Source organism: Xenopus tropicalis, chromosome 8 (genome assembly GCF_000004195.4).
Source record: "Xenopus tropicalis strain Nigerian chromosome 8, UCB_Xtro_10.0, whole genome shotgun sequence".
NCBI classification, from domain to species: domain Eukaryota; kingdom Metazoa; phylum Chordata; class Amphibia; order Anura; family Pipidae; genus Xenopus; species Xenopus tropicalis.
Window position 1 is genome coordinate 3,948,953 of NC_030684.2, and position 15,851 is coordinate 3,964,803.

At 36.4% G+C, this 15,851-nt stretch overlaps 2 protein-coding genes across 7 annotated transcripts in view; both read right to left on the reverse strand.

Annotated features, from left to right (window-relative positions):
- Nucleotides 1–15,851, reverse strand: part of LOC100492062 (nicotinamide N-methyltransferase) — a 34,611-nt gene that overhangs the window by 3,725 nt on the left and 15,035 nt on the right. Inside the window, exons 1-2 of one of the 5 annotated variants that reach the window (XM_031890749.1) lie at nucleotides 1,824–1,889; nucleotides 5–69 (exon numbers count right to left, since the gene is read on the reverse strand). The exons of 1 other annotated variant lie outside the window; for it this stretch is intronic. The gene's annotated coding sequence lies outside the window, so the exon portion shown is untranslated. Of the gene's footprint in view, nucleotides 70–1,793; nucleotides 1,890–15,851 lie in introns of those variants that run through there. 3 more of the 5 variants (XM_031890750.1, XM_004917545.4, XM_031890748.1) reach the window with 3 other exon arrangements.
- Nucleotides 8,105–14,298, reverse strand: LOC100492223 (nicotinamide N-methyltransferase). Of its 2 annotated transcripts, none has more exons than XM_031890747.1 (4): nucleotides 14,202–14,298; nucleotides 12,377–12,561; nucleotides 12,078–12,285; nucleotides 8,105–9,305 (listed from the first exon to the last, which is right to left on the reverse strand). In XM_031890747.1, exons 2-4 carry the CDS (start codon nucleotides 12,522–12,524, stop codon nucleotides 8,876–8,878), a joined length of 786 nt encoding a protein of 261 aa, XP_031746607.1. In that variant the 5' UTR covers nucleotides 12,525–12,561; nucleotides 14,202–14,298; the 3' UTR covers nucleotides 8,105–8,875. The 2 variants fall into 2 exon arrangements, with proteins under 2 accessions (XP_031746607.1, XP_012825241.1); XM_012969787.2 differs by having other exon boundaries at nucleotides 12,377–12,558; nucleotides 14,202–14,276.

A 15,851-nucleotide genomic window follows, 5' to 3' on the forward strand; every position in this document is an offset into this window, starting at 1 on the left:
CCACGGTTGGATTCCCGAGGCTGACTCTTGCTCAGCGATGGATAAACTGTGTAGTCGAGGCGCTTGGTTCTGTGGATGAAAATCATGAACAAACAACATGTGGTTTACAAACGAAACAATAAAAAAAGACAAATAGTTTTTGTCTGAGATAAATATCATCTCAGTTGTTTGTAAAATCTTTCTTACATTCTTACTGGGCAAAATGGAGGGTACATCTTTCATGCACACAAATTTTTAACCACATGTACCTGTCTACAAACAATGGCAGAAGAATAAAATACGGAACAAAATGTAAAAAAAGAATGTGAAAAAATAATATTTGTAAAATAAAAGTGTCATTATTAATAGTCAACAAAACACTGAAAAAATATCATTCACTCAAATGGTATTTGAACGACTTTATTACATTCGCATGCAGTAGTAGTAATTCAAGATGTGGGTTTGTCAAGTTATAGTGGGAGTAAAATTAATCAAATGTATTGTAAACTTTTAAAAATGCGAGTGAAATTATATTATTCTGTCGATTTCTATTCATTACTAGTGATAAGTGAATCTGTCCCATTTTGCTTCGTCGTAAAATTTACGAAACGGCAAGAAAATTCATGAAACACGTTGGTCACATGACTTTTTTGTCGTCCGCGTCTGTGACCGCACCTATTTTGCGTGACAGGAGGAGAGAGCAGGGGGGAAGGGGAAAGAGAAGGAAGCTACACAGACTCATGGCTATACAGGAGTTTTGAGCTGAAAGAAGGAAGTCTGACACAGAAGCCCATGTGTGCTGAATAGAAGAAAGGGAATGTAGTGTTTCTTTTCACAGAGGACTCGGAGCGGCAGTACTGTGAGTGTTTATGGCTGTATTCATAGAGACCATTCTGATTAAGCTTAGTTTTAACCTTTCATTCTCCTTTAAGGATACTACATGGTTCTTTAAACTTATAATGAACTACAGTGTAAATAAATAGAAACCCTGAAAACCACTAATACAAAACGTCTTCATCTAAAAGCTGTCGAAGTGATGTAGAAGTCAATGGGACCTGCCCTAGACAAATGATAACACTATTCATGCTTTTAGAAGTTTTTAGGGGGTGGGGGGGTTGTTCGGTTTTCCATGAATCTTCATAAAAGTCCACAAGCATTCAAGGAAAAATGTAAAAACAACAAAAAAGTTCTTTTTTCAACGTTTTACCACTTTTTTTTGTTTGTGTTTTTCTTAAAAGGCTCTTTCAATGAGAATGTTGATAAATGGGTCTCTAATGTTTGTTATTTATTGGAATTTGTATTAAATGTATCTAAATATTATGTGATGTATGGATATTACAATTCTATCACCCTTTGGTTGGCTTTCTGTTTTCTCAGTATTGATAATTTATAGAGAAATCTCAGGGGATCTTCCAACAGCTCCTTCTTAGAAATGATCTTATCAACCCCGACGTACGTGTCAAAGAGACAACAGGGATCAAACTCCTCATCGTGGTAGTCCTTATGGTCTGCGCAGTTCATAGTGATTATATTATATTATTAGCAAAGGTCACTTAATATCTTTTAACCGGAATTCAAATATATGCATTAGCACTGAATAACGAGAATGAAAAAATGTGTAATGCTCAGAAATCATTAGGTTTTAGGGTCTTTCATACCATGAACCAATAGGATTTCAGCAAAGAACAACAACGCATACTGTTATAGAATATAAAATGAATATACACATATAATATAAACTATATGTCAGCTAGATCTCAATACAATGCTTCTCAGTGTCACATCTCATGTAGTTCAGATGAAACATCAAATACCTTGGGATTTGCTGTAATCGACACTCTCACCTGGAATCCTGGGTGATATTCTGGAAGGACACTGTTGGCACAAGATGCTGGATACATACAGGAGATACGCTCCTTGGGTCTGGGCATTTATTGTTGCTGAAAATAATGAATAATCAATGTATTATTTACAAAGGATGAAAGCAGAGACCATGTGACAGTGAGTAAAGAGACCATGTCTTGTGTGCTACAACATGTGCTCTCCTTTACCTATCCCTCCCTGTTTTAAATATGTTGGCCCTCTAGCTAGTCCCCTTGGCTAATTATTGTGAAAGCTAAAGTTTTCCTGGGCAAAATACACAGCAAAAAAGTAAACATGGGCAGCTCATTTTCACTCATTTTCTATATTTCACTTTATCTTCAAAACTAAAGAGGCCGGTCTCTGTGCTTCTATGAAAGCCTGCCAGTTATAAATTTGAATTTAAAAAATATGTTGAATAAAAAAAAATGATTGAAATTTCTAAGATTCTGTACAATTTAAAAATCAATTAAGAAAATATTTAAATTCATATTTTTTTTTCCAAATCATAGCAAAAAATGTGTAAGGCAACAGGGGGGGGGGTCAAACCAGGATCATCCTTGTTGCTAACTGCTCTGCCTTAACCTTTGGGCCAGGGGAGCAGCCAGCAGGTTCTGATCTTTTTTAAATCTAGTTTTAGAATCAAATCCTAAAAGTCTTATTGGCCTTATAGAGCTCATATTAATGTTATATCTTGAGTACTGTGGCTTGCCCTAGCTTTTGCTCCTCCTTGCTCGCACTCTTTTCTGGTTTAACACTTTCTAGAGAATTGGAAATAATATGGAGAGGCCCATTTATTATTTGTGTTCATATTTGTGGTTTTAGAGAATTTCGAAACCACAACTGCCATCTAAGCCATCTTGGGGTCAGGAAGGAATTGTTTCCCCTCTGGGGCAAATTAGAGAGGCTTCAGATGGGGTTTTCACCTTCCTCTGGATCAACTAGCAGTTAGGCAGGTTATATATAGGCATTATGGTTCAACTTGATTAATATTTGTCTTTTTTAAACCTAACTTACTACGTTACTCTGACTAAACTCATTTAAACTAAAACCACAAATGTCTGGTCATTTATTAAAAAGATCTGAATTAAAAAAGCACAAATTAATTAAAATGTGGAATGAAAACTAATTTTTTTTGTTTCTATGTTTGTTTGTTTTTCTAAAAAAATCTGTAAACCACAAGAACCACAAGTTAAATAAAGATTGTTACAATTTGCCATAAAAAAAAGCTCCCACTGATTCTACTTGACAGAAAGCATTTAGATGGCAAAGTTATAATAAAACACAAAAAAAAACAGTTTTTTGAATGAAAAATTTGAGTTTTAGCGCAAAATCATGAATTGTGAGGAAAAAATCATGAACAGTAGTAAATGCTCCCCTAAAATGCACTTACTAACGATAAACAAATAAATTAAAAAATATATTAGATTTTTACTCAGACTGTATTTGAACAATAAATTTCATTTTATGTAAGTAAAGAAGCAAAAACATGAGAACAACTGTAAATACCTTAGGGATATGTGGAGTGTTTCTCATGGAAATTTCCCATGACTCGGTACAAGATTTGCTCCATCTGACATTCAGCTGATTTTTCTTTGTTAAATTAGTAAATATAACTGCCACGTCTATCAAAATTTTACACAAAATATTTTTGTTCATACAGTGTCTACAGAAAAATTATGAGATGGTGCTGCGTAACCCCATCAAAGGAACATAAACACAAAGGGGCAGATTTAACAAAATGTGAGATCAGAGCTCACCACAGAAAAATTCACCCACTCTCTATTTATTCCCAAGGGATCTTTAGAAGCATATTTATCAAATGGTTAACACTAACTTTTAACCATTGGTAAATACGCTTCTAAAATTCCCATAGGAATAAAATGGAAACTTTCGTGTTTACGGTTTACATTTAGTAAAGTGAAAATTAGTTTTTCCGAGGTTTCAAAAATCAGAATGTTGATAAATGGGCCTCCAAGAGGCAAATTGATTAAAATTCTGATTTGTGTAATTTCAGAGGTTTTTCCAAGCTTCAACATTTTAAAAAAGCACAAATGTTTCAGAAAAAATGCAGTAAAAATTACTTTAATAGTTGATAAGCTCCCCAAGAAAATCAGAAAAAAAATTGAATACCTCAAAGTAATAGGACTGCAAAAATAATGGCTAGGGTATCTTCCATTGACTTCTACACAACGCAAAAAATCACTTGAAAAAAAAATCAGGATTATTAGAGCAAAAGAAATATGAATCACAGAGAAAAATATGATTGTTAATAAATCTGCCCCTGAGTGTATGAAGTTATCCCCAACTTGTTTGACCCATTCAAATGTAAAAAGATTCGGGGAGCAACATTGGCATGAAAAAAGTTGCTGGGGGTGCCAAATGAGGACTCTGATTGGCTATTTAATAGCTCTATGTGGACTGGCAGCCTACAGGCAGCTTGGTTTGTCAGTACACCTGGTTTTTATGCAACCAAAACTTGCCTCCAAGCTAGAAATTCAAAAATAAGCACCTACTTGAGGCCACAGGGAGCAACATCCAAGGGACTTGGGAGTAACAGAACAGATTTTTGAAGTGGCAGAGAAAATTGCCATTTTAAGAATTCAGGGCCGCCCCCTTGGATCATAGGATTCACAGTGCACACAAACAAGCCAAGGGCACACATACATGCTAGGCTCCATCAGCAAATTAATGGACAGAGTTCTACCTTTTGCTTTCACACTACTTCCTGTTACAGTTAGAGCTGCATTATTTCTGGTCATGTGGTCTTTGAGGGAGCACACAGCTGCATTGACCACATGCTAAAAACAGAGGTTCCATTAGTAACGGACTGTTAAGAAAATATTTAAATACACATTTTTTTAAAATCATTGCAAAAAATATGTAAGGCAACAGGGGGGTTTCAAACCAGGATCCTCCTTGTTGCTGACTGCTCTGCCTTAACCTTTGGACCAGGGGAGCAGCCAGCAGGTTCTTCAGGAAACTGATCTTTTTTAAAACTGGTTTTAGTCTTATTGGTCATATAGGGTTAGCCAATCAGAGCTTTTGTATTAATGTTAAAGCTTGAGTACTGTGGCTTGCCCTAGATTTTGCTCCTTTTTGCTTGCACTCTTTTTCTGGTTTAACACTTCCTAAAGAATTGGAAATAATATGGCCCATTTATTAACAATCTCATATCTGTGGCTTTAGAGGATTTCCAAGCCCCAGCTGCCATCTTGGAGTCAGGAAGGAATTTTTTACCCACTCTGTGGCAAATTAGAGAGGCTTCAGATGAGGTTTCCGCCTTCCTCAGGATCAACTAGAAGTTAGGCAGGCTATATACTGTATAGGCATTAAGGTTGAACTTGATGAATGTGTGTCTTTTTTAACCTAACTACGTTACTCTAAATAAATTCATTTAAATTAAAACCCCGAATGTCTGGTCATTTATTAAAAAATCCAAATTAAAAAAGCACAAATGAATTAAAATGTGGAATGAAAATGAAAAGTTTTTCTGTTTTTTTTTTGTTTTTCTAAAAAAATCTGTAAACCACTAAAACCACAAATTAAATAAAGATTATTACAATTTGCCTTGGACATATCCCACTGATTCTACTTGACAGAAAGCATTTAGATTGCAAAGTTATAATAAATCACAAAAAAACAGTTTTTTAAATGAAAAATGTAAGTTTTAGTGCAAAAAAACGAATTGTAAAAAAAACACCTGTTTCTTCATACAGTGTCTACAGAAAAAATATGAGAGGGTGCTGCATAACGCAATCAAAGGAACATAAACACAAAGGGGCAGATTTAACAAAATGTGAGATCAGAGCTCACCACAGAAAAATTCACCCACTCTCATCTACATGAACTCAGAAAGTTTTTTAGATGATGAATCTCAAAAATATCGTGAAATTTACAAATTTTATCAGGGCCAATAAATCTGCCTCTATATTTTTACAATTTAAATTGAAAATTATTGGGGAGCAGAAGGAAAATGGCAAAGTCTCAATACACATTCTTTTCATCCAGCAACACAGATATGGAGGATCAAGAAGCAACGTCTCCATACCAATTAAACCGCAATCACTGAACAAAAATAACAATAATGAAAACAAATTACATCAATAATGTAATTAGTGAACTCAACTTTGTCTATGGAGATTTGGTAATTTAGACCTCTGTTTTTTCCCCCCAGATCTCTCAATAATTAACCCCTCGTTTGCCAGAGCCTTTCGTATAAACTCTTCATCACAGGGCAGGGTGGAAAACTTGTGCTGGTCTATCATGTAGTAAGTTATATTGAGGACTGCAATGAGGACCAGGTGACCTCCTATCTTCAAAAGGGAGCAGATTTCTTTTTGGAGTTTCAGATACATCTCATGATCTTACCTAACCAATTTGTGGTTTTAGAGTAATAATTTAAATACACAAATTTGTGCTGAAAAGCTTGATTCAAGGAAAAGAAAAAAAGAACAATGTTAAAAAAATCTGTCCCTTAACAAATAATATTGAGAATTGCGACTAAAGAAATATGTTTCCAGAATGCCCACTCACCTCAGTAAAATATTTGATGAATACGTCCCTGAGTCTCACAAAACTCAAAAAGATGTTAAAGTAAGTTCTCTCTTCTAGAAGTCTGTAACTTACCATTTCTATTGGGAGCAGCCAATGTTTCACACATGATGTGGTTCCTTGCGTTGATTCCCCAGATACTGTTATGGCTGAGACGGTTCTTAATGTGACTGGGAACAGCAAACATTGGTCTTTATGTGGAAGAGTGTAAATTTACTATGGAACATTTCACCTGATACTGTCGGTTTTTTTGCTTTTATTTTATTACATATGATGAAAGCAAAAGGGGTCTATATTATGATATAATATTACAAGGAAGTAACGACAAAAACATATGGCTTTTTATGTGCATTCATTTTCCAAAATCTTCTAGAGATTTTGAGTTTTTTTAAAAATAACTTTTTTTAAATTTTGTCGAAAAAAAATTGCTAGATTTGATCTGTCGAGTAGTGATGAGCAAATCTATCCCGTTTCGTAGAAAAAATTGTGAAACTACCAAAAAGTTTGTGGAGCGCAGGCGTCGCATGACCCTTTTGTCACGTGGACTATTTTAATGCGATTGTGCCTATTTTGACGTAACCGTGACTTTTTTGATGTTCCCACTGCAAATTTTTGCGAAAGTTTCGCAAAACAATTTGCCAATGACAAAATGCAGAGATTCACTGTGAATCCAGGCCTGGCAAAAAAAATTCACTCATCCCTACTGTCGAGTCACACAAAAATTTCAAAAGTGTTGCAAATAAAATATAAACTTATCTTTATTTAATTGATGATAACAATGGTTCAGCAGCCAAAATGAATCCAAACAATTCCAAACGTCATTATAATATTTTATTAATTTAGCGGGAGATTCCTCATTACCAACCAATGAAAAGCTACTTTAAATTGTGTTATTAAATATATTGTTATCCAATATAGCGACATCATATTATGCAGTATTTTATCAGATTATCTACCATTCACATCAGTTTCTGCACCATGGAACTTGTGATTAAAGCACCCTATGGAATTCACACTAGGCTGAGTCTTGGAACATGGGAGAAATCTAGAAGAAACACCATGCAGAAAGTGGGAAACTTACCAACTATATCCTTAAGTTGCCCTGGCTGGAATTGGGGGGCACATTTACTAAGCAATTTTGAGATAAAGTTGGATTTTTTCTGATTTATTAACAGGTTTTCACCAGAACTCATTTTTTTTATTATTGTTCCCCGAAAAATTCTAGTTTTTTAAAAATAACTCCAATAATTTGTGATTTATTAATGTTTATTAAACATTTTTTGGGGGAAAAAAGGTTTGATCTGTCGAGTACCATTGAGTCCTATGGAGGGTTAGACTAGTAATAGAATAGTCAGTGACCGCCTCTCCTTTGCACATTCTGAAGGAAAAGTTAATCCCTCATTGTTTCTATTTTACACATTTAATAATTTAATTATTGTTTTCAGGTTTACCCAGTTTCAAGGAGAAGTTAATCCCCTCATTGTTTTCTGTTGCACCCAGTTTCATGGAGAAGTTAATCCCCTCATTGTTTTCAGTTTCACCCAGTTTCAAGGAGAATAAATCCCCCCTCATTGTTTTCAGTTTCACCCAGTTTCAAAGAGTAGTTAATCCCCTCATAGTTTTTTGTTTCACCCAGTTTCATGGAGAAGTTAACCCCATCATCGTTTTCTATTTCACCCAGTTTCATGTGAAACTTAAACACATTTTTGTTTTCCAAGAATGAGCGCCAATGCTCCTAAAATGGCTGCTGGAGCACTTCCTGTTTAGGAAAAATAAAAAGAATTTATGGAAACGAACATCCATTTAAACTCCAATTTTTTGAGTCTTAACAATACTTTCAACTCGAAAAATTCGGTATTCGTACGCACAATTCAAGCATTATTGTGATATTTTATAAAAACAGCATTGATCGAGTTTAATTTGAATTTATACCATGTTGCGTTTATACAACTTTGAAGGCCAGAGGAAAACAAATTTTAGTAACTGTGCCCCTGAATCTAGTAGGGATACACCGAACCCACTTTATTGGGTTCATCCTGCTGAATCGCAAACCAAATCCGAATCCTAATTAAATAAAATTTAACCCTTTATGAATCCTAATTAGCATATGCTAATTTACGCTAATCAGGATTAGGATTCGGTTTCGGCCAAATCCATCAAAAAAAGGCTGCATTCGGCCCGAATCCAGGATTCGGTGCATCCCTAGAATCTAGTATCCTGCTATATCTCAGTTTCAAAATTTTGAGACATGGTAAATGGTGAATACTAGAAAGCACTGAGCTTTAAAACAACTCTACATTGCACTGTATAATAAATATGGCTAGAAAAAGCAGTTATAAAGGAGAAGAGCCAAAGTCGTTCTGTTTAGACAGCAACACAGATAGAGAGGAGCAAGGGCTCCATAACTATGAAACCATAATCACCAAGCCTAAAAAACTAATAGCAATGTTAAGATGAACTTCGTCTTTAGGGATTCAGGCATTTAGACCTCTCTATCTTTCCGGCATACAAAATATGCCAAAAATTCATAATCAAACAAATCAGAATTGTATCTGTTCTTTTCTTTCCCAGATCTCTCTATAATTAACCCGTTGCTTGTCAGAGCCTTTCGCACAAACTCTTCATCACACGTCAGGGTGGAAAACTTGTGTTGGCCTAACATAAAGTAAGAGATATTGAATACTGAAATGAGGATCAGGTGACCTCCTATCTTCACAAGGGAGCAGATTTGTTTTAGGAGCTTCAGATACATCTCATGATCTTTACTAACAGGTTCCAAGTAGGAGCAACTGTACACACAGTCTGCTTGGGGCAACACAACATCACCAAGTGGGTTATCTTTGGTAATGTCCCATCTTACGATCTGTTTGATGGCTCTTCTGGTCTTGTCTTCATGTTCTTTACAGTCTGAGCTAGAAAACAAGAGATTCTTTAGATATTTAGTCCTGTCTCCCATTCAATATAAGTCACAGAAATATTATAAATGGACAGGCTGATTAGCATTCAGCATTTAATGCAGTTCAGAGTAGGGATGCACCGAATCCAGGATTCGGTTCCGTATTCAGCATATTCTAATTTGGATTTGGAAGGGTTAATATCGCCGCATAAACACAGAAGTGTAACATTTTTGTCACATGCTTTGACATTTAACCCTCCCAAATCCTAAATAGCATATGCTGATTCGGTTTGGTATTCGACTGAATCCCTTAACATGGATTCAGGGGGTTCGGCTGAACCCAAAAAACTGGGTTTGGTGCATCCCTAGTGGTGTATTTATAAAAAAGTAAAGTTAGCGCTCTCCACAGTCTGCTTGAGTGACATTCCACCACTCTCCAGTAGTGATGGGTGTCATTTTTTGTCAGGCATGTCTCTACATTTCACCATTGGTGGATTTTTTACCTGGGTGGAGCCATCAAAAGCCAATCAGATTTTACCTATTGACTTTCAATGGGGAAATTCAACCTGCTGCCATTCTCGCAGTATTAACACCAGGGTCCCCAAACTTTTCATAGTTGGTCAATAGAGGACTGCAATTTTCATTTTGAAAAGTGGGTGGAGCCACCAAAAGCCAATCAGATTTTACCTAATGAATTTTATTGGTTTGATGCCAGGGTTCCCAAACTTTGAACAGTCAGTCACTGGGTGACTACATACTCAAGGTTAGAAAAAGTGGGTGGGGCTGCCAAAAGCCAATCACATTTCTTTCATTGTTTTCAGTGGGGAAATTTTAACTGCTGCCATTCTCACATGTTATAATGACAGGGTCCCCAAACTTTGCACAATTTGTCACTGGGTAACTATGTTCCAAGTTTAGAAAAGTGGGCGGGGACAACAGCCAATCAGATTTCACCTATAGACTTCATATGTTTACATTTAAACTGCTGCCATTCTTTAAATATTAATACTAAGGTCCCCAGACTTTGCAGAGCTAATCACCCGGTAACTGCGGTTCAGAGCTAGAAAAAGTGGGTGGAGCCACCAACAGCCAATCAAATTTTAACTATTGATTTTCAATGGGGAATGTCAACCTGCTGCCATTCTCACAGTATTAAAACCAAGGTCAGTAGGGGACTGCATTTTTAGGTTTTAAAAAATGGGTGGAGCTACCAACAATCAGACTTCACCTGTTGATTTTTTTGGGGTTTAAATTTAAAATGCTGCTTTTCTCACACTATTTATGTCAGGGTTCCCAAACTTTGCACAGTCAGTCACTGGCTAACTACGTATTCAGGGTTAGAAAAAGTGGGCGGAGCCACCAACTGCCAATCACATTTCACCTATTAACTTTCAATGGTGAAGTTTAAAATGCTGTCAGTCTCACAATTTTTATGCCTGAATCCCCAAAAGTTGGTCACTGGGGGACTGCAGTTAAAAATAGACCACTAACAGCCAATCAAATTTCATCTATTGAATTTTATTGGTTTAAATTTAAAATGCTGTCATTCTCACACTATTTATGCCAGGGTGCCCACTGTGTGTCACTTGGTGACTTCAACGTTAGAAAAAGTGGGCACACCAACCAACCACCAAATCAAAATTTACCTACTGACTTATATTGGTTTAAATTTAAACTGCTACCATTCTTTAACTATTGATCCTAGGGTCCCTAAACTTTGCAGAGTTAGTCACTGGGTAACCGCAAAATATAGAAGATTATGAAGGGTAAATCCAAGCGCACTGGACGACAGGAAGTTCTCTTAAAAATTTGTGCATGAAACGCGTCAGGCGTGGCATGTTTTTAATGGATGAATAAAGATTAAGTTTTAAGAGAACATCCTGTCGTCCGGTGCGCTTGGATTTACCCTTCATAATCTTCGATATTTTGCCTTGGCTACGGGTTCGGGGCCCCGAGCACCCGGACCACTACAGGACTACGGTGAGCTCCTTTATATCGCTTTCCAGACTTTTCTGTCTCTCGAGCGATAGACCCGGGGTATGAACACCCAGGTCTTTACTTCACATTTGGTAAGGATTCGTAACTTTTACTGTTCAAGTTAGATGGATATCTGATTCATAATAATATTAGTATTAAATTTTTACATTAAGCGAGCACTAAATTTTTTTGTATTTACTGGGTAACCGCAGTTCCAGGTTAGAAAGAGTTGGCGGAGCCACCAACCGCCAATAAGATGTAACTCGTTGAGTGACTTAGTTGGTATCAGTGGGGAAATTTAAATTGCTGCCATTCACTATTAAAACCAGGGTCCCAAAACGTTGCACAGTGGTTTTTACTATATAACTGTGGTCCAAGGTTAGAAAAAGTGGTTGGAACCAACAAATGATCAGATTTCATTCATTGACTTAACGTTTTTCAACCCAGCATGAAATTTGTTCTCAAACTTCCCTTTCTAGTTAATAAATACTCTTTTAAAAGTCCCCTAGAAATAAATGGAGAGTGGCAGACTTTTACTCTACTGGACTGTGGTGAGCTCTAACTTTTTGCTCAGTATACCCCTTTATATCAATACGAACAAATTCAACAAATTATGTTATTGGGGTTTCATTTCAATGGTTAATAGTTACCATACAATTGTACACGGATATACTAAAGGATGCTTTGGATACGTCTGAATATTTGGTGTTTTCAACCACCATTTTGAAATTCGCTGTATTTGGTAGAACCAACTGAGCGTTTCTTATTTTTTGTCTCTCTGCGAATGTAGACTTTTGTTTTTTTTACTCACCATTCATCTTTAAGACCACAAAAAAACTCTGTAAGGTGGGAGTGGTCTATGGCTCCTGGTTCCTTGTTTAACCATTTCTGTGCCTCTTGATAATCAGATTCGGAGGGTTGGAGCGAAATGATGTTGTCAAAGTAATCAGCAGCCACCAGAATATGTATAAATGATGAACTAACACTAAGTTCGATTAAAGTTTCTCCTTTCACTGATCCTGTATCAAATAAAAAGTAATAATATAAATATAAGAACGACCCTACAGATCGTACATCCCTAAAGTCAGCAAAAAAGTCACTAATTCATACCTGAAGAGAATATATCATGGAGAACTTTAATGGGATATTCTATCATCTGATCCTTGGAAGGATCCTTATCAGCCCCAATGTAGGTTTCAAATAAAAGGCAAGGATCGTACTCTTCATCGTGGTAGTGCTTACACTCTGTAGAAGCCATTATAAGCAATGTGGGAGCAATTTGTGCCCAAAATCTACTTTTAAACATAAGCAAAATGTAAAAAAACAAAGAAATATATTATTCAATTAATATTTTAGGTTTTACTACTTTTTATTGATTTATAATTACCAACAGAAAACATTATAGCAGCAAAGCCACAGAGATCAATTGTCATTATCAATAATGACGAGCGAATCTGTCCCATTTTTGCTTCACCGCTTTGAAAAGATTCACAAAATGCCAAAAAATCCACGAAACAGTGAAAATGAAATTACCCCTTATTGGGGGCAGAACAGTCCTATTGGGTTTATTTCATGGTTAAATGATTCCCTTTCCTCTGTAATAATAAAACAGTACCTGTACTTTATCCCAACTAAGATATAATTACCCCTTATTGGGGGCAGAACAGCCCTATTTGGTTTATTTCATGGTTAAATGATTCCCTTTTCTCTGTAATAATGAAACAGTACCTGTACTTGATCCCAACTAAGATATAATTACCCCTTATTGGGGCAGAACAGCCCTATTGGGTTTATTTCATGGTTAAATGATTCCCTTTTCTCTGTAATAATAAAACAGTACCTGTACTTGATCCCAACTAAGATATAATTACCCCTTATTGGGGCAGAACAGCCCTATTGGGTTTATTTCATGGTTAAATGATTCCCTTTTCTCTGTAATAATAAAACAGTACCTGTACTTGATCCCAACTAAGATATAATTACCCCTTATTGGGGGCAAAACAGCCCTATTGGGTTTATTTAATGGTTAAATGATTCCCTTTTCTCTGTAATAATAAAACAGTACCTGTACTTGATCCCAACTAAGATATAATTACCCCTTATTGGGGCAGAACAACCCTATTGGGTTTATTTAATGGTTAAATGATTCCCTTTTCTCTGTAATAATAAAGCAGTACCTGTACTTGATCCCAACTAAGATATAATAACCCCTTATTGGGGCAGAACAGCCCTATTGGGTTTATTTCATGGTTAAATGATTCCCTTTTCTCTGTAATAATAAAACAGTACCTGTACTTGATCCCAACTAAGATATAATTACCCCTTATTGGGGGCAGAACAGCCCTATTGGGTTTATTTAATGGTTAAATGATTCCCTTTTCTCTGCAATAATAAAACAGTACCTGTACTTGATCCCAACTAAGATATAATTACCCCTTATTGGGGCAGAACAGCCCTATTGGGTTTATTTAATGGTTAAATGATTCCCTTTTCTCTGTAATAATAAAACAGTACCTGTACTTGATCCCAACTAAGATATAATTACCCCTTATTGGGGGCAGAACAGCCCTATTGGGTTTATTTAATGGTTAAATGATTCCCTTTTCTCTGTAATAATAAAACAGTACCTGTACTTGATCCCAACTAAGATATAATTACCCCTTATTGGGGGCAGAACAGCCCTATTGGGTTTATTTAATGGTTAAATGATTCCCTTTTCTCTGTAATAATAAAACAGTACCTGTACTTGATCCCAACTAAGATTCTAAACATTAAGAATAAGGAAATAACATTAGACTGATTTGCCTTTAGATAAATATACTTCCAGAATTTCCATGTGTTTAATGTAAAGCCCACTCAACTGACTAAAATATTTAAAATTCCAAAAGATGTTACCTATATACTTAGTTGTCTCATCTAGAAGCTGGTTACTTACCCTTTCTTTTTGAGGCAGGCAGCGCTTCACTTGAGATGTGGCTCCTTGGTTCGATTCCCTTGATACTTATAATGGGACGGCTATTTATCGTCACCAGTCCTTATGCAAAACTGTGTAAATTTACTTTAGAACATTTCAGCTGACAAACCCATTGATTTAATTAAATCTGATGATGAGGAGAAAAGGGTTATACAGTGCAGAGAGTCATAAGATGAGATCTATATTACACAGAAGAAACAACAAAAACCTACAGTTGTGTATGTATGTGTGTGTGTGTGTGTTATTAGTTCTGTAATACATTTTGGAGATATGGATTTCATTTATTTCCTAAAGGAGAAGGAAAGGTAAAAACTCAGTAAGCTTTATCAGAAAGGTCTATGTAAATACAGCCATGAGCACTCAGAGACACGCTGCACTCTATCTAGCCCTCTATCAAAAGAAACAGAGGATTTCTTTTCTTCTTATGCGTACACATGTTCTTCTGTGTCAGACTTCCTCTCTCAGAAAGGAAGAGAGTCACTCTGCTCCCCCTCCCATCAGAATTAGCTCCCCTCCCAACTCTGTGTAATCTGAGCTACCAGCAGCTAGAAACTACTGAGACCAAGCTAAAATATTTTAAACAAACAGAGGGAGCTTCTAGGGCTGTTTACTCAGGTATGGTAAAGCTTTCTGCAGAATTTATATAGAGTTCTATCTTGCACTATATACTCCCCTCCCAACATTTAAATGACATGAGTGTGCCCAAATATAGATCGTTACATAGATAATTTGGGTTGCTAAAAGACAAAGGTCCATCAAATTTAATCCTCCTAAAAGATACTCATTGCATTTATATATCTATGCCGTTTACGATCATTTGATACAAACATTTTGTGACTTTCGGATCGCCAATACAATATCATCGCCCTGCTTTTCTGTCCCCTCCGGTCTGTCTTGCTCTTCCACCCACTCCACCCTGTCCTATTCCTGATTTTTCTAGCCTTACGCTTTATTAGCTACAATAACTGTTTTGTGCTTGAAGGAGTCAAGCTCCTGCTATCACCAAAAGACATAGGGGCCGATTCACAAAAGGCCGAAAAAACGGGTGTTATTTTCAGCATGCTTTAAAAATGGTATCACTTGTTATATTTTTAGAAGGACATATGACCAAGGTAGGCATGGCATGATTGGGCATGATAGAGGGGACAGTAGATGAAGGCATGAGTGTTCTCAGAACACTAAAGAAAACACAATGCTAAAAAGGAAAGAAGAGAGAACTTTTATATCAGAGATTTGGCCCAAACCACCAAATATGGAAGCATTACTGAATGTGAAGGAAAAAATGAAAAACCTATTAACCTTAATGAGAGCAGTGAGAGCTCAGGTGTTTGTAGATAGGAGAGAACAGAATCTCAAGGGGAAAAAAGGAATCACATGAAAAAAATTATTACTTGTGTAGGGATCCACAGATTTGAGCCCCTTAGGTGGGTTCCAGTTTAGACAGGCACCAGAGGGTGGCCTTATGGGTTATGGACAACTAAAGCTGGCCCTAAAAGGGAGCTTCCCTGCAAATTAATAGCAACCACTAGATGACGCTGTGCCATGGGATGACTCCCATGTTCAGCAGGTCTTAGTCCTGGGACTGCCTCTGTAAGGAGGTGTACAACAGGC